Source organism: Palaemon carinicauda, chromosome 44 (genome assembly GCF_036898095.1).
Source record: "Palaemon carinicauda isolate YSFRI2023 chromosome 44, ASM3689809v2, whole genome shotgun sequence".
In the NCBI taxonomy this organism is placed as follows: Eukaryota; Metazoa; Arthropoda; class Malacostraca; order Decapoda; family Palaemonidae; genus Palaemon; species Palaemon carinicauda.
The window spans coordinates 53,176,702-53,199,408 of record NC_090768.1 but is presented as its reverse complement, the minus strand read 5'-3'; the positions used below and the strand labels follow the sequence as shown (position 1 = coordinate 53,199,408).

The 22,707-nt window shown below is 42.0% G+C and overlaps 1 protein-coding gene across 7 annotated transcripts in view; it reads right to left on the bottom strand.

The window, feature by feature from the left end:
- ZnT49B (Zinc transporter 49B) overlaps positions 1-22,707 on the bottom strand; it is a 97,367-nt gene that overhangs the window by 73,684 nt on the left and 976 nt on the right. For 6 of the 7 annotated variants that reach the window (XR_011042509.1, XR_011042507.1, XR_011042508.1 and 3 more), the window contains exons 2-6: positions 18,244-18,333; positions 17,190-17,405; positions 8,796-8,997; positions 711-790; positions 40-172 (exon numbers count right to left, since the gene is read on the bottom strand). Coding sequence is in view for 2 of the 7 variants with exons in the window: in XM_068366734.1 (XP_068222835.1) it covers positions 40-172; positions 711-790; positions 8,796-8,997; positions 17,190-17,405; positions 18,244-18,325 (713 nt within the window). In the remaining 5 variants the exon portion in view is untranslated. The remainder of the gene's footprint in view (positions 1-39; positions 173-710; positions 791-8,795; positions 8,998-17,189; positions 17,406-18,243; positions 18,334-22,707) is intronic. The other variant, XR_011042511.1, reaches the window with a different exon arrangement.

Sequence of the window (22,707 nt, the reverse complement as noted above, 5' to 3'; positions counted from 1 at the left end):
AATCCTCTATTAGCCAAAACAAACTTTTAATATACTCACATGATCACTGCTGCCCACACGACTTTTCCCGACGCATCTAAACCACTACTTCTAGGTCTCAGGGGCCTTAAATCAAACTCGCTTCTCTGCTCTGGTCCATATTCGCTCTGAATATCTTTAACATGGAAAATGTCTGCAAAAGTGAGCAATATCTAACACAAAAGGGAATAGTTCAATCTAATTCTTAACCCTTTTACCCCCAAAAGGACATACTGGTACGTTTCACAAAAGCCATCCCTTTACCCCCATGGACGTACCGGTACGTCCTCGCAAAAAAATGCTATAAACATTTTTTATTTCATATTTTTGATAATTTTTTGAGAAAATTCAGGCATTTTCCAAGAGAATGAGACCAACCTGACCTCTCTATGACAAAAATTAAGGCTATTAGAGCAATTTAAAGAAAATATACTGCAAAATGTGCTGGGAAAAAAATAACCACCTGGGGGTTAAGGGTTGGAAATTTCCAAATAGCCTGGTGGTAAAAGGGTTAATGGCTGACCAATGATAACTCTGGCACCGTTTAATGTCCTTAATATTCATAACTCCAGCAAATTTAAATATCATTGTAACAAACATTATTAGAGAATTAATATACAGTATTCCCTTATCAATGAACATAATTTTATAGATCAGTTTATAAAATAAACCACATATTAAAATGTTCTTACCACCAAGTTGTTTCCTCTTCTTTCCTCTTTTTGATTTCTCCTTTTCTATTACATCTAGGCCTCCCCACACTTGAATTGCTCTGAAAAATTCATTCAAAATCAAAATAGGTTTATCAAAGATACCTCGTCAGTGATGGGTTTTAGGGTTCAAAAATGTACCACACATATCCTACTTGAAAAAAAAACCTAATTTTAAAAAATTCAACAAAAAATCTGAGCAACATTTCCGCTACCTAATTATAGTAATACCTTGACCCATGAGTGAATTAATGTACGAGTTTTCTGAGATACGAGTCATCACTTGGTCAATATTTTGCATTATTATGCGAGCAAAAACTTTGAGGTGAGTTTGTGATGCTGCTGCTGCTAGATGGCGTTGTGAGCACTGACACCACAGCTTCTGCCAGCCTCCAACAGGCTCTCTCTTTCTCTTCATATGTTTACCTTGTAGAGTAAACACTATGATTAGCAGTGCTCGGGGTTCCTTGTTCTGTGATTCATGTTTTGAGGGAATTTCTCCTTTTAATTTTCTTGTAACTGTCTCCCAGAGAAGGTAAGTGCTAGTGACCATGCAGAGAAAAGGATGATGATGTCCATTAAATTCAAGTGGGAAATTATCAAGGAACATGGTGTGTGAGTAAAGGACTCGGCCAGGCAGTACAAATGTTTATCTACGATCTGCAGGATTTTGAAGTAGGAGGAGTCTCTTAAAGGGAGAATGAAACAGTTTTCCTTGGACAGGTTTATTACGAAAAGGCCTTTAGTTGAAAGTGACTAAAGTGTGGTGAAAAACCCAAGTGCTAATGAAAGCAAAGACAGTGACAAAAATTAAGATAAGCAAAGAGGAAAAAGTAAAAAAAAAAAAAAATAAAATAAAATAAGAAATAAATAAGATAAACACAATTTGAAGTAGCAATTAAGAGTCCTAATCCTTGTATGCAAAATGATATTTTAATTATAAAATAAATTTTTGAATATACTTACCCGGTGAATATATAATAGCTGCAACTCTGTCGCTCGACAGACACATACAGTAAAAAACTCGCGAGCGATCGCTATGCAGGTTGCGGGTGTGCCCACCAGCGCCAACTGTCGGCCAGATACCACTCTCGGATGTAAACAAAACCTTCAATTTCTTCTCATCCCACTGCGTCTCTATTGGGGAGGAAGGGAGGGTCGTTTAATTTATATATTCACCGGGTAAGTATATTCAAAAATTTATTTTATAATTAAAATATCATTTTTAAATATTTAACTTAGCCGGTGAATATATAATAGCTGATTCACACCCAAGGAGGTGGGTAGAGACCAGAGTTAATTATGTTTACAGCGTATAAGCTAAGAGTTTTTTCATTTTGGCAGTTATCAATATAACAAAACCAAAATAAATAGGTACCTGGTGAGGAAGTTGACTTGGACGATTACTCTGCCTTGTAAGTCTGTCTTCCTCACGGAGCCCAGCGATCCTCTTAGGATGCTGACAGACTCCCAGGAGCTGAAGTATCAAGGGCTGCAACCCATACAACAGGACCTCATCAAACCCCTAATCTGGGCGCTCTCAAGAAATGACTTTGACCACCCGCCAAATCAATCAGGATGCGAAAGGCTTCTTAGCCTTCCGAACAACCCATAAAATAATATTAAAATCATTTCAAGAGACAGATTAAAAGGGTATTGGAATTAGGGAAGTGTAGTGGTAGAACCCTCACCCACTACTGCACTCGCTGCAACGAATGGACCCAGTGTGTAGCAGTCCTCGTAAAGAGTCTGGACATCTTTTAAGTAAAATGACGCGAACACTGACTTGTTTCTCCAAAAAGTCGCGTCCATAATACTTTGCAGAGATTTATTCTGCTTGAAGGCCACGGAGGTTGCTATATCTCTAACTTCGTGCGTCTTAACCTTAAGCAAACATCGGTCTTTCTCATTCAAGTGAGAATGAGCTTCTCGTATTAAAAAAATCTGATAAAATATGACAAAGAATTCTTTGACATAGGCAATGAAGGTTTCTTAACTGAGTACCATAATGCCTCAGATTTCCCTCGCAATGACTAAGTACGAGCTAAATCGAACTTAAGAGCTTTAACAGGACATAATACTCTTTCCAGTTCGTTGCCTACGATCTCTGATAAGCAAGGAATATCAAAAGATTTAGGCCAAGGACGAGAAGGCAGTTCATTTTTGGCCAGGAAACCAAGTTGAAGTGAACAAGTGGCTTTTTTCTGTAGAAAAGCCGATGTTCTTACTGAAGGCATGAAGTTCACTGACCCTTTTAGCCGAAGCCAAGCACACTAGGAAAAGTGTCTTGAGGGTGAGATCCTTCAGGGAGGCTGAATGTAATGGCTCAAACCTATCTGACATGAGGAACCTTAGGACCACGTCTAAGTTCCATCCTGGAGTTGCCAAACGACGTTCCTTAGAGGTCTCGAAAGACTTAAGGAGATCTTGGAGATCTTTATTGTTGGAAAGATCTAAGCCTCTATGTCGAAAGACCGAAGCCAACATGCTCCTGTAGCCCTTAATCGTGGGAGCTGAAAGGGAGCGAACCTTTCTCAGATGTAAAAGAAAATCTGCGATTTGGGCTACAGAGGTACTGGACGAGGACACAGATGCTGACTTGCACCAGTCTCGAAAGACTTCCCACTTCGACTGGTATACTCTAATGGTAGAAGCTCTCCTAGCTCTTGCAATCGCACTGACCGCCTCCTTCGAAAAACCTCTAGCTCTTGAGAGTCTTTCGATAGTGTGAAGGAAGTCAGACGAAGAGCGAGGAGGCTTTGATGGACATTCTTTACGTGGGGCTGACGTAACAGATCTACCCTTAGAGGAAGACTTCTAGGAAAGTCTACCAGCCATTGAAGTACCTCGGTGAACCACTCTCTCGCGGGCCAGAGGGTAGCAACCTAAGTCAACCTTGTCCCTCCGTGAGAGGCGAACTTCTGCAGTACCTTGTTGACTATCTTGAATGGTGGGAATGCATATAAGTCCATAAAAGACCAATCCAGTAGAAACGCGTCTATGTAGATTGCTTCTGTATCTAGGACTGGAGAGCAAAAGATTGGTAACCTTTTGGTCAACGAGGAGGCAAAGAGGTCTATGGTTGGTTGACCCCAAGAAGCCCAAAGACTCTTGCCCACTTCCTTGTGGAGGGTCCATTCCGTGGGTATCACCTGACCCCTCCGACTGAGACAGTCTGCCAAGACGTTCAAGTCCCCCTGGATGAATCTCGTCAACAGGGAGATGCCTCGAATTCTAGACCATAAGAGAAGGTCCCTTGCGATCTCGAGCAGCGTGAAGGAGCGTGTGCCTCCTTGCTTGGAGATGTACGCCAAAGTTGTGGTGTTGTCTGAGTTGACCTCTACCACTTAGTTTCGAAGACGCTTCCTAATATCATCAAGGCCAAGTGGACTGGTAATAGCTCCTTGCCGTTGATGTGCATGCTCTTCTGACTTGAGGTCCACAGACCAGCGCATTCCCGACCGTCCAGGGTCGCACCCAACCCAAACCCGATGCGTCTGAGGACAACACGTGGTTTGGGTTCTTGACTGCTAGGGATAGTTCCTCTCTCAGACTGATATTGCTGTCCCACCATTTCAGGCATGCCTTTATTGGTTCGGAGACTGGGAATGATACCGTCTCTAATGTCTAGTCCTAGTTCCAGTGAGAGGCTAGATGGAACCGGAGAGGCAGAAGGGGTAGTCTCCCTAGTGAGACAAACTGCTCCAGGGATGAGAGAGTCCCTACGAGACTGTTCCAACTCCTGACTGAATAAACGTTTTCTTTTCAGCATTAGTTGGACTTCGAGCAGGGCTTGACTGCAAATCTCCATCCCCAAAAATAGAATAATCTGGGATGGGATCAGGTGGGACTTTTAGGTTGACCACAAGTCCCAACTCCCTGGCCAGACTCAACGTCCAATGTAGATCCTGCAGACAGCGAAGGCTGGACGATGCTCTGAGAAGCCAGTCGTCCCAGTACAGGGAGGTCGAAACTGGTACCCCACATTCCTGTAAACAAACCTCAGAAACGGTTGGGGATCCGGGTGTATAGGAATGTGGAAGTATGCCTCCTGAAGGTCGAGGGAGACCATCCGGTCGCCTTCCATAAATGCTGTCAAGACAGCCTGGTAGACTTCATCGTGAAGTTTGTCTTGACAATGAACACATTGAGCGCACTTGCCTCTTACGTACTCCTGCAGTGAACATGGCTGCCAAATCATGGAGCCATCCCTGAGGGACTTGTTCCTGCAGAGAACGTGGCTGTCAGATCATTGGAGCCATCCCTGAAAGCCTTGTTTATGCATGACATAATTGTACAGCAAAACTTCAAAGGCTCGAAAACAGCTGTGAAGTTGACCTGTAAAATCTTGGAGCGTCTCATGGCCAGGCGCCAGGGAGAGTCTATGAGGTTTGAGAAGTCTATCTGGGCAGAGGCAGGAACTCCCAAGCCGAGAACTTCTCTCGTGTCATATCAGACTCTCGCTCTATAAGCCAGTTTAAAAGAAGGGAAAGCAAAGGCTGTATCCCCCAAACTCCTCCTGGTGATAAACCAGTCGCCTAGCAAACGTAAAGCTCTCTAGGAGAGCGAGAGAGCACTAGCTTATAACAACGGCTTCGAAGTAGCTAGGCCTAGTGTAAGCTCTGACGTTTAGGCGAACGAGGAGCAGCAGTTACAAAAAGATCCGGACAAAGATCCTTAAAAAATCAGCATGATTTATTTAAAGTCAATAGAGGGCTAAGCAGCTTTAGGCTCCTCTCCGTCTGACAGAGTCCTCAAGGGAATATCAGTAGGAGGGAGAACAGCAACTTCCTCATCTAAAGGAACCTTGTCCGATAATAGCTGAGTCTCAAGCAAGGGAGAGACCTACCGTGGTGGCAATGCTTTACAAGCAGAGTCCAAACGCACTGGTGCATTAGTAGCGGACCAGGACGCAACGTCATGTAACTGCTTGACAGTCTGTAAACTGTCAACAACAACAGGTGCGAGAGACCAGGACGCAACGTCATGTAACTGCTTGACAGTCTGTGAACTGTCAACAACAACAGGTGCGTGAGGACGCACAGCGTCCACTCGAGACTGCTTTGACCGCCTAGACTGAGAAGTCAAAACAACTCTAGAATGCGGAGGTTGACGCTCAGCGTCAAAACAAGTCAACTCCGATTGTTAGCGAACGTCCTGAACGTCAACAGGAGCATCAGCAAGTGGCCTAATGTCCAAATGTGGCTGAAAATCCACACGAGACCGCATCGAGTGTGGTTCTAAACAACCTGAGTGACGTGACTTAGCTACGCCAACGTAAACAGGACGCACAAAGGAACGTTAGGGTGGTTGAAAGCCAGGATCTCGATGAGATAAACGGCTAGGCTCAACGGACTTATCGGCAGAATAGTCTTCCATAAGGGAGGCAAGCTTATTCTGCATGTCTTGCCGTACAACCCATTTAGGATCAACGGAAATGGTTGCGGTAAGAGAAGAGGGTAACGTCTGTGACCGCAAAACCTTGCCAACAAAAAGACTTTCGGAGTCTGTGTTACGCTTTTGTTAGGCGGCGAGCAGTCTTCCGATGACTGCATAGGGTCAGAGCTGTCCTAATGGCTACAACCAGGACACTGGACCTGTCCTGAAAGGACTGACTTTCGCTTAAGGGCATCGAAACCTTGTTTCAGGTTTCTTATGCGAAAAGCCTTCGGATGACGAGGAGAAAATCGTCTCTCTCGCCTTATGGTAGGGGTGATCTTGGTAAGATACACCCGATACCATAGAGGGAACGTCTGTTCGCTGATCAAGGCCTCTCGAACCCATAAGTCGTACGACATTACTTCTCCCCTGGGCTTGGGAGCTTGCAAGAGGTCCCGGACTAGGCGAACGACAGGCACGAACAGACGAACCCTCGGTCGCAACACTAATAACACTTTGAGCAATATTACTTTATCACTACGATTTTCTGTTTTGCACTTATTTCACTGAAATCGAAACTTCTACTGATTTCTACCTGAAGCACGCAATTCTACCCTCATCAAAAGGTAGTAATTGCGAAATCAGTCGTATAATGCAAGCACATTAATACCAGCAAAAAACAGTAAACAATTTTAAGATGAAAAATTCAGTGGCTGGGGAAGAGACTAAACACTAGTTCATTCACAACTACGTTTTCAATCTCTCACCATACATTGCCTGGGGACGAGAATAAAAACTAAAAACGTTTTATCCTTTCTCCCCGTACAGAGACTAGGGACGAGAGTAACTCGAGAACAACGTTACCCGCTTGAACGGAACGTTTTCTCTCCTCTCTCTCCCTCCGTCTCTACCTCTCTCTCTCTCTCTTGATTTCGCACCTAAGAGAAGAGCCCACTTACGTTTCGTCAAAAAAACATGTTATTTGACCAAAGGAAAAAACTGAAAGGTTTTTCAATTAAAAGTTCCTTTAAAATAGAATTTAAAACATTTAAGCTTTGAAAGAAGAATGAACAAAACGTCAGAATCGATTTACTCTTTCTGCAAAGTGAAACCGTGATACTCTCTCTCTCTATCGTAACGTTAGAGCGCAAACTGCGTAGCATAAATAAACTAAACGTTAGTTCATCTTGAAACAGTACGAGGACTATTCAAAGAAAATCTTTCATAAAATATTTATTAAAAAATATTCATTTAAAAAGTTTTAAATCATTAGCTCTTTAAAAGCTATTTACGATTGAAAGGGCTCAACGTTGTTTAACTTCGGTTTCCAAGTTAGGACCGCCTACTCTCAGGAAAGGTCGCATATAAACAAATCATTAAAAATTTATTTTTATGTTTATTATAAATGGAAAGTTAATCGAAGGGCCTAAAAAAGGCGGAGAGATATAAAATATATAGAAAATCTATAATTAATTCATAACGTGATAAGATAATTGCTAAAAGCCTAAACACACTTCTGTCTAAGGGAAGGGTCGGCCATTTAAAAGTCAAAGAAAGTCCATACTCTCTTTGTCATCATAAAATTAAATCTATCCAAAAACGAGTTCAAGATTTAAGATGAAGATAAAACACCTGCACTGCGAAAGCTCAAACCAAAATGAAGTACTTCACCAAATATGTTGAGAAAACTCCAGGTTCTACAGCGAGTAAAAGTACGTCTTGTCGACACGTCGACAGAGAAGAAATTGAGTCTTTGTTTACATCGAGAGTGGTATCTGGCCGACAGTTGGCGCTGGTGGGCACACCCGCAACCTGTATAGCGATCGCTGGCGAGTTTTTTACTGTATGTGTCTGTCGAGCAACAGAGTTGCAGCTATTATATATTCACCGGCTAAGTTAAATATTTAAAAATATGTTTTATACAGTGAGAGTAATGACCTTTTCAGGAGTACTATGACTGTCACAAATTGTGGTGAGCAATCACTGAACTCTGTTATAGGTCACGTATGTGAAGTCTGATTTATGACGAATGGTAAGCCTATTGGCGACAGTATATTTCTATCACAGTGGAGAATTAGTGCGGATAATTGCAAGCCAAATATATGTACTGAAAATTCTAGCCTACGTCCGAATACCCTAAAGTCCTAGCCATACTTGATTTAGCTACAGTAATAACACATTGAACTTGAAATACTGTAAATCTTTAAACACTTATAGAAAAGATACATAATTTTTTTTAACTACCGGTAACTCTTTTCTGCCAATTTCATTTAATCTTTTTTACTTTTTGTTACACCAAAATTTTGTAAAAATTATTTAGTTTTGTTTGATTATACCTACAGTACATTTCTGCGCATAAGTCTCCACCTTTGTCGAAAGTATATTCCCTATAAATAGCGAAATAGTTTGTATTAATTGAAAAACTATTTTGAGCATGCCCATTGCTTGTTCTGCCCTCCATAAAGCTTCATATGCATAGAGAAAGATAATCTGGACCCTACCCGTCCTTTACCTTTCATTAAACCCAGCCGACCCAAAAACTCATTCAATGTTGAGTCGAATTGTGTGACAGAGGCTGGGATTCGAATCAAGGGCCTCCCTATGACTAAACTACTGTATTCTAAAATTATATTGCTTTATTTGACAAAAGCAACCAATAAAAAAATTTATAAATCTACATTAACTTACTTGGCTTCAACATCTTTCCTCCAGTACACTGTGATAGGGGGCTCGTTTTCAAATGGCGAACGCCTCTTCGTCTGTCGCAGGTTCTCAAGGTCAGAAGGCTTCAGTAAAAATTCTGACATTGCTCGAATTGCAGTTATGAAATTTCGTTCAGTAGATGGATGTGACGTATCAAACTTTATTCTCTCTTTCTTTCGTGGCATAACTGAAACAATAAGGGAATATTCAGTAAAACTGATCCACACACTTTGTACAATAAATTGGCTTATTGAGAAAGTCTTTTAAGATTTTCAGTGATCAATCTATTCTGAAGAAGTGTTTTAATTGTTTCCTTGTTTTGAATATTGCTCTCCTGTCTGGTCTTCAACTGCTAAATCTCACCTTAATTTATTGCACAGGAACTTACAATCTATTAAATTTCTTATTCCTGATATAGATATTCATCGCTGGCACTACCACTCGGTTAGTTCTTTATGCATGTCCATGAGATTTTTCATGATTCTGACCCTCCTTTGCATTCAGATCTTCCTGAACAGTATCATCATATTTGTAATACTAGGTACATACAGTAGTTAATTCTAATCATGACTTTTCCATCATGAAGCTCAATACTACACAATATTATCATTACTGTATTACTATTATTACTATTACTTGCTAAGCTACAGCTCTCGTTGCAAAAGTAGGATGCTATAAGCCCAAGAGCTCCACCAGTGAAATATAGCTCAGTGAGGAAAGGAAATAAAAAAAATACAAGAGAAGTAATGAAGAATGTAAAATATTTTCAGAATAGTAACATTAAAAATAGATCTTTTCTCTAGAGTATATACTATAAAAACTTGAAAAACAAGAGGAAGAGAAATTAGATAGAAAAGTGTGCTCGGATATACCTTCAAACAAGAGAACTCTACCCTAAGACAGTGGAAGACTGCGGTACAGAGGCTATGGCACTACCCAAGACTAGAGAACAATGATTTGTTTTTGGAGTGTCTTCCCAGAAGAGCTGCTTATCACAGCTAAAGTCTCTTCTACCATTACTAAAAGGAAAGACGCCACTGAACGATAACAGTGCAGTAGTTAACCTCTTGAGTGAAGAATTATTTGGTAATCTTAGTGTTGTCAAGTGTATGAAGACAGAGGAGAATGTGAAAAGAATAGGCCAAACTATTTAATATATGTGTAGGCAAAGGAAAAATGAGTCGTAACCCGAGAGACGCCTCCAATGTAGTACTGTACTGTCGGCCCAGTCAAAGGATGAAATCACTCTCAAGCAGTTGTATCTCAACAGGTGGTTGGTACCCTAGCCTACCTACTACAGTTTTATTCCACCTACCTTGTCAGGTAGTTGAATCGGTGGAACTTCAAAACTTCAACCTTGCAGCAAATGTTTTCTTGTTGAACAAGCTGACATAAGTTTCTTTTTATTGTTTATGTATAAAATTTCTATTTCTATATTGCTACTGTTTTTAAAATGTCTTATTTTAATTGTTCATTAGTTCTCTTGTAGTTTATTTATTTCCTTATTTTCTTTCATCACAGGACTATTTTTCTCTGTTGGGCTTATACCATCCTGCTTTTCCAACTAGGGTTGCAGCTTAGCTAGTAGTAATAATAATAATAATAACAATAATAATAATAATAATAATTAAATGTAGATGAAAAATATCTCTATTCAAGTGTTTACTGCAACACCTTAAAATAAATATGTTATTTTCATTAGTAAAATAAATTTTTGAATATACTTACCCGATAATCATGTAGCTGTCAACTCTGTTGCCCGACAGAAATCTACGGTCGGGATACGCCAGCGATCGCTATACAGGTGGGGGTGTACACAAAAGCGCCATCTGTGGTCAGGTACTCCAGTACTTCTTGTCAACACCGCCTCAATTTTTTCCTCGGTCCACTGGTTCTCTATGGGGAGGAAGGGTGGGTCAATTAAATCATGATTATCGGGTAAGTATATTCAAAAATTTATTTTACTAATGAAAATAACATTTTTCAATATTAATCTTACCCGACAATCATGTAGCTGATTCACACCCAGGGTGGTGGGTGGAGACCAGCATACATGCTAACAAAGAAGCTAAGTATCCCGAATTTTATTTTATTAGTTATTCAAAAATAACATAAAATAAATAAGTACCTGGTAAGGAAGACGACTTGAACCATTACTCTGCCTTTATTAAGTACGTCTTCCTTACTGAGCGTAGCGGTCCTCTTAGGATGCTGAACGACTCTTAGGTGCTGAAGTATAAAGGGCTGCAACCCATACTAAAGGACCTCATCACAACCTTTAACCTCGGCGCTTCTCAAGAAAGAATTGACCACCCGCCAAATCAACAAGGATGTGGAAGGCTTCTTAGCCGACCGTACAACCCATAAAAAGTATTCAAGAGAAAGGTTAAAAAGGTTATGGGATTATGGGAATGTAGTGGCTGAGCCCCCGCCTACTACTGCATTCGTTGCTACGAATGGTCCCAGGGTGTAGCAGTTCTCGTAAAGAGACTGGACATCTTTGAGATAGAATGATGCGAACACTGACTTGCTTCTCCAATAGGTTGCATCCATAACACTCTGCAGAGAACGGTTCTGTTTGAAGGCCACTGAAGTAGCCACAGCTCTCACTTCATGTGCCCTTACCTTCAGCAAAGCAAGGTCTTCTTCCTTCAGATGAGAATGTGCTTCCCTAATCAGGAGCCTGAATTAGTAAGAAACTGAGTTCTTAGACCTTGGAAGAGAAGGCTTCTTGATAGCACACCATAAGGCTTCTGATTGTCCTCGTAAAGGTTATGACCTTTTTAGATAGTACCTAAGAGCTCTAACTGGGCAAAGTACTCTCTCCAGTTCGTTCCCCACCAAGTTGGACAGGCTTGGGATCTCGAACGACTTAGGCCAAGGACGTGAAGGAAGCTCGTTTTAGCAAAAAACCGAGCTGCAAGGAACATGTAGCCGTTTCAGATGTGAAAACTATGTTCCTGCTGAAGGCGTGGATCTCACTTACTCTTTTAGCTGTTGTCAAGCACACGAGGAAAAGAGTTTTTAATGTGAGGTCCTTAAAAGAGGCTGATTGGAGAGGTTCAAATCTTGATGACATAAGGAACCTTAGGACCACGTCTAGATTCCAGCCTGGAGTGGACAACCGACGTTCCTTTGAGGTCTCAAAAGACCTAAGGAGGTCCTGTAGATCTTTGTTGGTGGAAAGATCCAAGCCTCTGTGGCGGAAAACCGCTGCCAACATACTTCTGTAACCCTTGATCGTAGGAGCTGAAAGGGATCTTACGTTCCTTAGATGTAACAGGAAGTCAGCAATCTGGGTTACAGTGGTACTGGTTGAGGAAACTGCATTGGCCTTGTACCAGCTTCGGAAGACTTCCCCTTTAGACTGATAGACTCTGAGAGTGGATGTCCTCCTTGCTCTGGCAATCGCTCTGGCTGCCTCCTTCGAAAAGCCCCTAGCTCTTGAGAGTCTTTCGAAAGTCTGAAGGCAGTCAGACGAAGAGCGTGGAGGTTTGGGTGTTCCTTCTTTACGTGAGGTAGACGTAGAAGGTCCACTCCTAGAGGAAGAGTCCTGGGAATGTCGACCAGCCATTGCAGTACCTCTATGAACCATTCTCTCGCGGGCCAGAGCGGAGCCAACCAACGTCAGCCGTGTCCCTTTGCGAGAGGCGAACTTCTGAAGTACCCTGTTGACAATCTTGAACGGCGGGAATGCATACAGGTCGAGATGGGACCAATCCAGCAGAAAAGCATCCACGTGAACTGCTGCTGGGTCTGGAATCGGAGAACAATACAACGGGAGCCTCTAGGTTATCGAGGTAGCGAACAGATCTATGGTTGGCTGACCCCACAGGGCCCAAAGTCTGCTGCAAACATTCTTGTGAAGGGTCCACTCTTTGGGGATGACCTGACCTTTCCGGCTGAAGCGATCTGCCATGACATTCATATCGCCCTGAATGAACCTCGTTACCAGCGTGAGCTTTCGATCTTTTGACCAGATGAGGAGGTCCCTTGCGATCTAGAACAACTTCCACGAATGAGTCCCTCCCTGCTTGGAGATGTAAGCCAAGGCTGTGGTGTTGTCAGAGTCCACCTCCACCACCTTGTTAAGCTGGAGGGACTTGAAGTTTATCAAGGCCAGATGAACCGCCAACAGCTCCTTGCAATTGAAGTGAAGTGTCCTTTGCTCCTGATTCCATGTTCCCGAGCATTCCTGTCCGTCCAAAGTCGCACCCCAGCCCGTGTCTGATGCGTCAGAGAAGAGACGGCGGTCGGGTTTCTGAACAGCCAAAGGTAGACTTCCTTGAGAAGAAAGATGTTCTTTCACCACGTGAGAGTAGACCTCCTCTCTTCGGAAACAGGAACTGAGACCGTCTCTAGCGTCATGTCCTTTATCCAGTGAGCAGCTAGATGATACTGAAGGGGGCGGAGGTGGCGTCTCCCTAACTCGATGAACAGGGCCAGCGATGAAAGTGTCCCTGTTAGACTCATCCACTACCTGACTGAGCATCGGTTCCTTCTCAGCATGCTCTGGATGCATTCTAGGGCTTGGTAGATCCTTGGGGCCGACGGAAAAGCCCGAAAAGCTCGACTCTGAAGATCCATACCCAAGGAGACAATGGTCTGGGATGGGACGAGCTGGGACTCCTCAAAATTGACCAGGAGGCCCAGTTCCTTGGTCAGATCCATAGTCCATCTGAGAATCTCCAGACAGCGACGACTTGTGGGAGCTCTTAAAAGCCAGTCGTCTGACGGAGTCGGACACAAGATCATGGTACTGCTGCACAGTCTGTGAACTGTCAACCATGGGGAAGCGAGGAAGTACAGCGACAACCCGAAACTGTCTAGACTGTCTGGGTCGTACAGACAACTCCTTATCGGGTTGCCGAGGTTGCCGCACTGCGTCACAACAAGTCACTTCTGCTGGTTGTTGAACGTCTTCCCAGTGACACACTGACTCCGTAAACAAAAAATCCTCTAACAAGGACTAAGCTTGGACTGCATGTCTTGCAACAAAGCTCAAGGTCTATGGGAGCAGGTGTGGTAACAGACGGGGTTAGCGACTGAAGTGGAACCATTACCCTCCCTGGAAGCATGTTATGCTTAAATAAAAGTCCATAGGAGGCTAAGCAGCTAAAGGCTCCTCTCCAAATGACAGAGTCCTCAAGGGAATATCAGAAGGAGGGAGAATAGCACTTTCTCATCTACAGGAACCATATCCGAGAAAAGCTAAGTTCTCTCAGTGAGGGTTTCACTGGTGTAAAAGCAGCAGACCAGAAGGCAACGTTATGAAACTGCTTGACAGTCTTGTGAGTTGGCAACAACCAAAGATGTGTGACTGAGGAGCATGCGGTAAGGTATGCAGAGCATGCTGTATGTAGAGCATGCTGTAAGGTAAGCAGAGCATGTTGCATGGCGTGCGGCTTATGCTGCATGGGATGAGGCTCATGCTGCATGGGATGAGGCTCATGCTGCATGGTATGAGGCTCATGCTGCATGGGATGAGGCTCATGCTGCAAGGGATGAGGCTCATGCCGCATGCGTTGAGGAGGATGCCGCATAGTATGAGGCTCCTGCCTCATGGGTTGAGGCGGTTGCCGCATAGCATGAGGCTCCTGCCTCATGGTTTGAGGAGGATGCCGCAAAGCATGAGGCTCCTCATAGCATGAGGCTCCTGCCTCATGGGTTGAGGAGGATGCCGCATAGCATGAGGCTCCTGCCTCATGGGTTGAGGAGGATGCCGCATAGCATGAGGCTCCTGCCTCATGGGTAGAGGAGGTTGCCGCATAGCATGAGGCTCCTGCCTCATGGGTTGAGGAGGATGCCGCATAGCATGAGGCTCCTCATAGCATGAGGTCCCTGCCTCATGGGTTGAGGAGGGTGCCGCAAAGCATGAGGCTCCTCATAGCATGAGGCTCCTGCCTCATGGGTTGAGGAGGATGCCGCATAGCATGAGGCTCCTGCCTCATGGTTTGAGGAGGAAGCCGCATAGCATGAGGCTCCTGCCTCATGGGTAGAGGAGGTTGCCGCATAGCATGAGGCTCCTGCCTCATGGGTTGAGGAGGATGCCGCATAGCATGAGGCTCCTCATAGCATGAGGCTCCTGCCTCATGGGTAGAGGAGGTTGCCGCATAGCATGAGGCTGCTGCCTCATGGGTGGAGGAGGTTGCCGCAACGCATGAGGCTCCTGCCTCATGGGTGGAGGAGGTTGCCGCAACGCATGAGGCTCCTGCCTCAAGGGTTGAGGAGGTTGCCGCATAGCAAGAGGCTCCTGCCTCAAGGTAAGAGGAGGTTGCTGCATAGCGCTGGTACCTGGCAACTCCCAATGCGGCAGCTCACGCATGGAGGCAGGAGGAGCCTCAACATCATACGTCTGGCAGGGTGGACTGCGCAGAGGTGGAGGAGCGCTCGCAGGAGGAGGTGTGCTAACCTTCTCTGCCTGAAACTCCTGCATCAAAACCGCAAGCTGAGACTGCATTGTCTGCAGCATAGACCACTAGGGTCTATGAAAGACAACAACAAACGGAGCTACTGTCCGTTGAGACTGAGGGTCTAAAACAGCTGGTGCGGCAACAGACGGAGTTACTGCCTGTTGCGGTACCACCTTGCCTCACTGGGAGGTGTGCAGTTGTCGTACTGCAGCAAGTCCGAACTGACCCAGTGCTAATTGCTACACCTAGGAGTTGGACTTGCGCAGAAGGGACCGACTTGCACTTAAAAGCTGCAAGATTTGGTCCATGGTTTCTGCGAGAAACCTCTTCCGCAGACGAGGAATAAATGGGCTCTCTCGTCTTTGTGTGGGTGGGGTGATCACGTCGGCTACGTGAGTTGGTTACACCCGAAACCACGGAGGGAAACGTCTGTTCGTCGATCAAGGCCTGTGGAACCCATAAGTCCTTCGACGTTACTTCTCCCCTGGGCTTGGGAGCTTGTAAGAGGTCCCAGACTAGGCGAACAACTGGCACGAACAGACGAACCCTCGAACGCAACATTGTAACACTTTGCGCTTATCACTTTATCACTTTTGATTTTCTGTTTGCACTTATTTCACTGAACTCGAAACTTTAAGTGGTTTGTACCTGAAACACGCAATTCTATCCTTCATTAAAAGTTAGTAATTGCGAAAACAGTATTACAATGTAACAGAAAAAACATAATGAAAGATAAATAATTCAGTGGCTGGAAAAGAGACTAAACACTAGATCAAATAAACTACGTTTAAAATCTCTCACCGCATAAAGCCTGGGAACAAGAATAAAACTCTAGAAACGTTTACCTTCTTCCCCTAAAGAGACTAGGGAGAAGAGCAAAAACGATAACAACGTTACCCGCTTGAACGAAACGTTTACCCTCCTCTCTCTCCCTCCGTCTCTATCTCTCTCTCTCTCTCTCTCTTTTGACTTAGAACCTGAGAGATGAGCCCAATTATATATAACGTTAAAACAAATTATTGTTAAAGGAAAAAAACTGAAAGATTTCCCAACTAAAAAGTTCCTTTATTAGAATTAAAACCATTTAAGCTAAGAAAGAATGAACAAAACGCTAGAATCGGTTTACTCTTACTACAACGTGAAACCGTGAATACTCTCTCTCTATCGTAACGATAGAACGCAAGTTGAACGTTCTGAACGTCAACAACTGCAGAGACAAAACAAAACGTTAGTTCAACTTTGAAAACAGTACGAGAATATCAAAGAAATTCTTTCAAAAACATTAAAATAGCATAAAATGTTAACAGGTAAAAACGAAATGACGGGCTCAATGTTAATTAACTTCGGTTCCAAGAAAAGACCGCCTACTATTAGGAAAGGTCGCATATAAACAAACATAAAAATTAATTTTAATAAGTTTATAATAAAAGGAAGTTAATCGAAGAGGCCTATAAAAGGCGGAGAGATATAAAATAAATCTATAACTTTGTTAAGCAAAATTAAGAAAGAGAGTCTATACTCTCTTCGACACCAACACTTCCGTCTAAGGGAAGGGTCGGCCATTTAAAAGTGAAAGAGAGTTCATACTCTCTTCGTCACCAAAATTAAATCAAATTAATTCCAAAAAACTTCTAAGCTAATGATAAAGCTTCCTGAATAGCGAAGGCTAAACTCTAGAGCAAATACATCACCAAATCGTGACCAATAACTCCAGAATCAACAGCGTATCCATGTAGGTCTAGCCGGAGGCACGACAGAGGAAAAATTGAGGTGGGGTTGACAAGAAGTACTGGAGTACCTGACCACAGATGGCGCTTTTGTGTACACCCCCACCTGTATAGCGATCGCTGGCGTATCCCGACCGTAGATTTCTGTCGGGCAACAGAGTTGACAGCTACATGATTATCGGGTAAGATTAATATTGAAAATTTATGAACACACAAAATCAGCAGTGTGGATCGAGTACCTTTAATTACAGCTTCTTTCAATCGTGATGCTGCAGATGCTGATAAACTTGGAGTATCAGCTGCGGTTTTCCCATCCTTTCCATCGGGGGGCTGACCAGGGGGTTGATCTAAACTTGACAAATTACGATACATTTGCAGGAAGCATAAGGTCTGGCGAAAGCTTTGAGGACGGGAAAGTTCCTTCCACGGCAAAACTTTATGCCCTGTTGAACTCACTGAAATGCATGATGGGAAAAAATATATTAAATGAAAAGAAATTTGCAGTTTTTCTAAATGTATGCCATAATAGGGCATTACAAGGAAATAAAACAGTCAAGTTTCAGCTTATTTCAAGGGAGGTGTCAACATTCAACCAAGGGAATACAGTATAGATAAACTGTACGTAATTCTATCATCAAAATTCTGTTATTACAGAAGATCACCGTAAATACTATCCAATTAAATTAAGTTTTCCAGTATTATGATTAAGTTAGTCTTCTTAATTTGTTATAGATATTTCTCACATTTTACTTTTAAGAACTAACTTAGTACCTGACTTAGTGGATATATAGAACAAAATCTTACAAGATCCAATTATGGGAACTTCAATAATGATATGAGATCTAACGAGTTTCATGCCAAATTCCTATTTGAACACTGTCACTATGAAAGATCCTTGCATTATGTGGATGGAAGGCAAATACTAGTAATCTAAAAAATCACTTAACCCTTTAACCCCCAGGCTATTTGGAAACTTCCAACCCTTAACCCCCAGGGGGTTATTTTTTTCTCAGCACATTTTGCAGTATATATTTTTTAAATTGCTCTAACAGCCTTAATTTTTGTCATAGAGAGGTCAGGTTGGTCTCATTCTCTTGGAAAATGCCTGAATTTTTCCAAAAAATTATCAAAAATATGAAAAAAAAAAAATTTCATGTCATTTTTTTGCAAGGACGTACCGGTACGTCCATGGGGGTAAAGGGATGGCTTTTGTGAAACGTACCAGTACGTCCTTTGGGGGTAAAAGGGTTAATATAAAACAGTATAACAATATAACTAGGATTAATTTCTTACCTATAAAAGTAACTGCTGCACAACAGTGGTGCACTCTTTTTCTGGCACCATACTTCAGCATGCTAAACACTCTGGGATACATGACTCCTCCTAAAAATTAGACAAAAATATTAGACGGAAATTTTCTCATGAATAAAACTGTAAACACGACCTTTACTGTAAACTGATAAGTTAAAATCAAAATCATGACCCTAGTACTGATTTTTATGAAGTTTTTATAGTTTATATATGATTAATTTAATTTAATGTTGTTAATGATCTAAAAATATTTCATTTTGATTGTCATTACATCTCTTGTAGTTTATTTATTTCCTTGTTTCCTTTCCTTACTGGGCTATTTTTTCCTGTTGGAGCCCTTGGGCTTATAGTATCATGCTTTTCCAAATAGGGTTGTAGCTTAGCTAGTAATAATAATAATTATGAAACCATAACCGTAAACACCAAACTTGAGAAGAAAAAAAAAATTATTCTTAATTCCATAAAAAAAATACCTTTAATAGTGTGCAGTGTAGTGGTTCCACATGAGGGTGATTATTTTCATTACATATTACAGTCATCAGAGTAAATTCCCTTTTTCATTCAAAAGAAACATTCATGGAAATATGCCTTCTATCAAGCACAGTCATTCATTTGAGAAAGAATCTAGTTTGATTTTTTCCTATTTTAAACCTTAGTACAGTAATTCTTTCCCTTAAAAAATGACAACTTTGGAATAATTCATATTTTTCCTAACTATACAAACCCGAAGCTCTTTACGTAGGAGTATTATTTTGGCAATAGCTGGAACCATCCATTAAAGATTTTGCGAGGTGTAACTACACTCCACTAGTTTGCAAAGGGAGGTGTTGGGGGTAGACTACCCACTACGATCACACCTGCACTATAGTCAATCTTTTTTAGTGAGACAGATTTGCACCGACTCGCAGGGGTGCCCTTTTAGCTTTGAAAAGTTTCCTGATAGCTGATTGGTCGGAAGTATCCGGACAAAAAATACTTCCGACCAATCAATTATCAGGGAACTTTTCAGAGCTAAAAGGGAACCCCTGTGAGTCGGTGAAAATCTGCCTCACTGAAAAAAATTGACTATAGTAAACAATCGTCACTTTGCAATTGCGTCAGGATTTTTGGGGGAAGGTGATGGCAGAACCACTAAGTGTAAAGAGCTTCAGGTTTGTATAGTTATGAAAAATAAAAATCATTCCAAATTTGTAGTTTGTTCCGGCACTATATACAAACCTTACATTCTTTACATTGGAGACTTACCCAGGGTGACACTGTGCTACGCACAAGCTGTTTAAAGGGCACCTGACACCTCGTGATCCTTATAGAATAAGGGCCTGGGCAATCCGTGCTAGCCTAGAATTTAGCAATGTGACCTGACCAGGTAAGCGTAAAAATGGAGCTAAACTCCTCAATTAGCCTAGACATTGCCCGACTCCACCTCGTTTGGAGAACAGGGACATAACATATACTGTTTATCAACATATATTGAGGATGCACAAAGGTCATGGTACCCACTTTCAGTCAGAGGAGGTCAGCTGGCAGAGTTCCTCGGATGCTGGACCCCAAGAAAGGGGAAGATGAAATAGGAAGTGGCCAGTCACTCACACATTCATCCTAGACTTACTCGTAGCTAAAATCTGCCCTCAACCAACTGCTACTTGTCCTACAAGGAAGCCGAGGTGTTATTGACCACATTTTGTGCAGCCACCGCAGGACCTAAGGTAAATGCATCAAGGTTTCTGTGGGTCATGTCTTCCAGGTAGTGGGCGGTGGCCGCTGTTTACTGTTTCCACACGCCCGCTTGCAACACCTCCATCACAGAGAAACTCTGTTAAACACCAGGAATGTGGTGAAATACCTGGCTTCATGAGCAAGGGAACAACAACTGGAAGATGAGGAGCCTGGATGCATAGCTCTCAATTTCCTGTCTAATTCCGGAAGATAGATTATTTGCAATCTTACTCTGGTTATCTCCGTGCTCACCATGAGCTTGCTGATCTGATGGCGGGGTCTAGTGGTTCTTTCTAAGCATTTCCTCTTTGTCCTCATAGGGCAGAGTAACAATTGGTCTGGGTTATCTGTTACAGAACAGTGACTCAATCCGGAGGGGCCTGATTCTAGGATCCGTCCTAAGGCACATACGCAGTGGTTGCTTAGCAACGATAAGAATGATATATCAAACCCTTTTTCTTTGACTGTCTCGTCGGAGAGAAAAACAAGACTAGGAGTAACTATATAAAGAACTAGGATGTTTGTATCTGCATAGGAATAAACACTGGATCTAGGCCCTTACAACAAAGAAAAGATCCCAAAGGTTATTATTGTTACCACTAACAAAGCTACAACCCTAAATTGGAAAAGCAGGATCCTATAAGCCCAGGGGCTCCAATAAGGATAGCCCAGCAAGGAAAGGAAATAAAACCATTGTTCTCTATAGTCTTGAGTAGTGCCATAGCCTCTGTACCATGGTCTTCCACTCTCTTGGGTTAGAGTTCTCTTGCTTGAGGGTACACTCGGGCAGACTACTCTATCTTATTTCTCTTCCTCTTGTTTTGTTAAGTTTTTATTTTATTTTTCCTTTCCTCACTGGGATATTTTCGCTATTGGAACCCATGAGCATTCTGCTTTTCCAACTAAGGTTGTAGCTTAGCAATTAATAATAATAATAATATAGATATAGTGTTGCAGACATGACAAACTTAGAGATAATTTGTATTTTTCCCTAACTCATACAAACCTTCCGTTATTTATGTGAATAACGGAAGGTTTGTTAGTATGGGAACAATTTAATCTTTAGAAATCCCCGAGTCTCTATGAATTCAAATATACTTTGTTTAACCCTTCCAAAATAGCCCTAGATGACATCTACTGTATTTTCTGGGCTCCGACCTGTGCCGCCCAGTGAAATGCTCCTTTAACATCATTTCTAAGGTAAAAACTGCTATGAAAAAGGAGTTTATCTTAGAAATGATGTTAAAGAAGCATTTCACTGGATCTCTCGCCCAGAAATAGATTTTTCCAACGTCAAAATCCCTTTACTAGCTTTGTTTCTCTCTCTTCACTACTACATCGGCTACTAGTGGCAATTCCATTTACAGCTTTATTTCTCTCTCTTTGGTTTGCTATTATTCTAAAATTCTAAAATTAACGTACTGCATTTAGGCAAAAAAAATTATTAAAAGTTCTTTGAAAATTTAAATTTTTCTTCAATACTGTGTATTGTATGAATACTTTGATGGGAAAATTCCATATTAAAAAATTCCTTCACAATATTGATGTAATAAAATATGGACATAAAAAATCTGGCATAAACTTCCTTATTGTCGAATGACCTCCGTAAGAAAGTAAGTTTTGGGTAACATGCTTCTATGACTCATATGTATGATAATCATACACACCTCTATGACTCATATTTATGATCATCATACAAGTCCATATTAATATGCAAAAGTGACACTTCACTCAGCTACCTTTAGCTCACTTCTACCAAATTGTACTTCCACCTCAAATCTTACAAGGATAATAACCCTTCGTACTATTAATGAACCAAAGATTTTGAGCCCTGAAACCTAAGCTACAATAAACAGAGTATGCAACATTAAAATGAGTCTCTTTGCAATGGTCAATCTCCTCATTTCAGTGATGATAATCAAAACGAGCATGAACACCTTTACTTGTGCACCAACACTCGCAAAAGAAATATCAAAAGCTATCGTTCCACCTAACAGAGACCAGGATGCCGTACCCTTATTCAGCAAAACTTACATAGCCGTTGTTCTTACTCGTTGTACAGTGATATATCTTTGAACAGTGTACAGGTAAAGTTACGGTGAAAACATACAATAGTTGTGAACTATAGCCAAAAACTATGCTGAAAATTTTTCGCTTAAAAGCAAAAAATGCAAACTACTGATTTACGGTGCCGTACCCTTAAGTAACTAGACTCCTTTCCATAACCTAATATTTAAAATGCCGCTAAAATATTAATAAAAGCTCAACCTTACCCTGGGGAACTTTATGCAATGCATGGCAAACATACTGTACTTATCTACCTAGCTCTTATTTTACTGACATCACTGAAATATTAATTCCGGAAATATACTTGATAAATTAACTTTTGAATAACGTCTGTTACATCAATTTTTTACGCCGGTAAGCTCTTTGACTCGCATGGCATGCAATAAAACTATAAGTCTTCTCCAAAATTATTCTAATGAACCACAAGGTGGCATTAACTAATAAACAACTACAGCCGAGATAAATCCCACCGATCTAATTTCCGCACCATTTCCGTAGAGCACGACGAGGACGTATTTCGCCATGGCACGGAAAAAGAGATATAAATTGCCTCTGACCACAAGTTTAAGCTGTTTACTGGGGAGGTTGACGCTTTCTGGGTAGTACCACAGCGGGGAAGGGCCTGACCCGCTAACGTTCCTGTGCGTCTCTCTTTGGATGAGG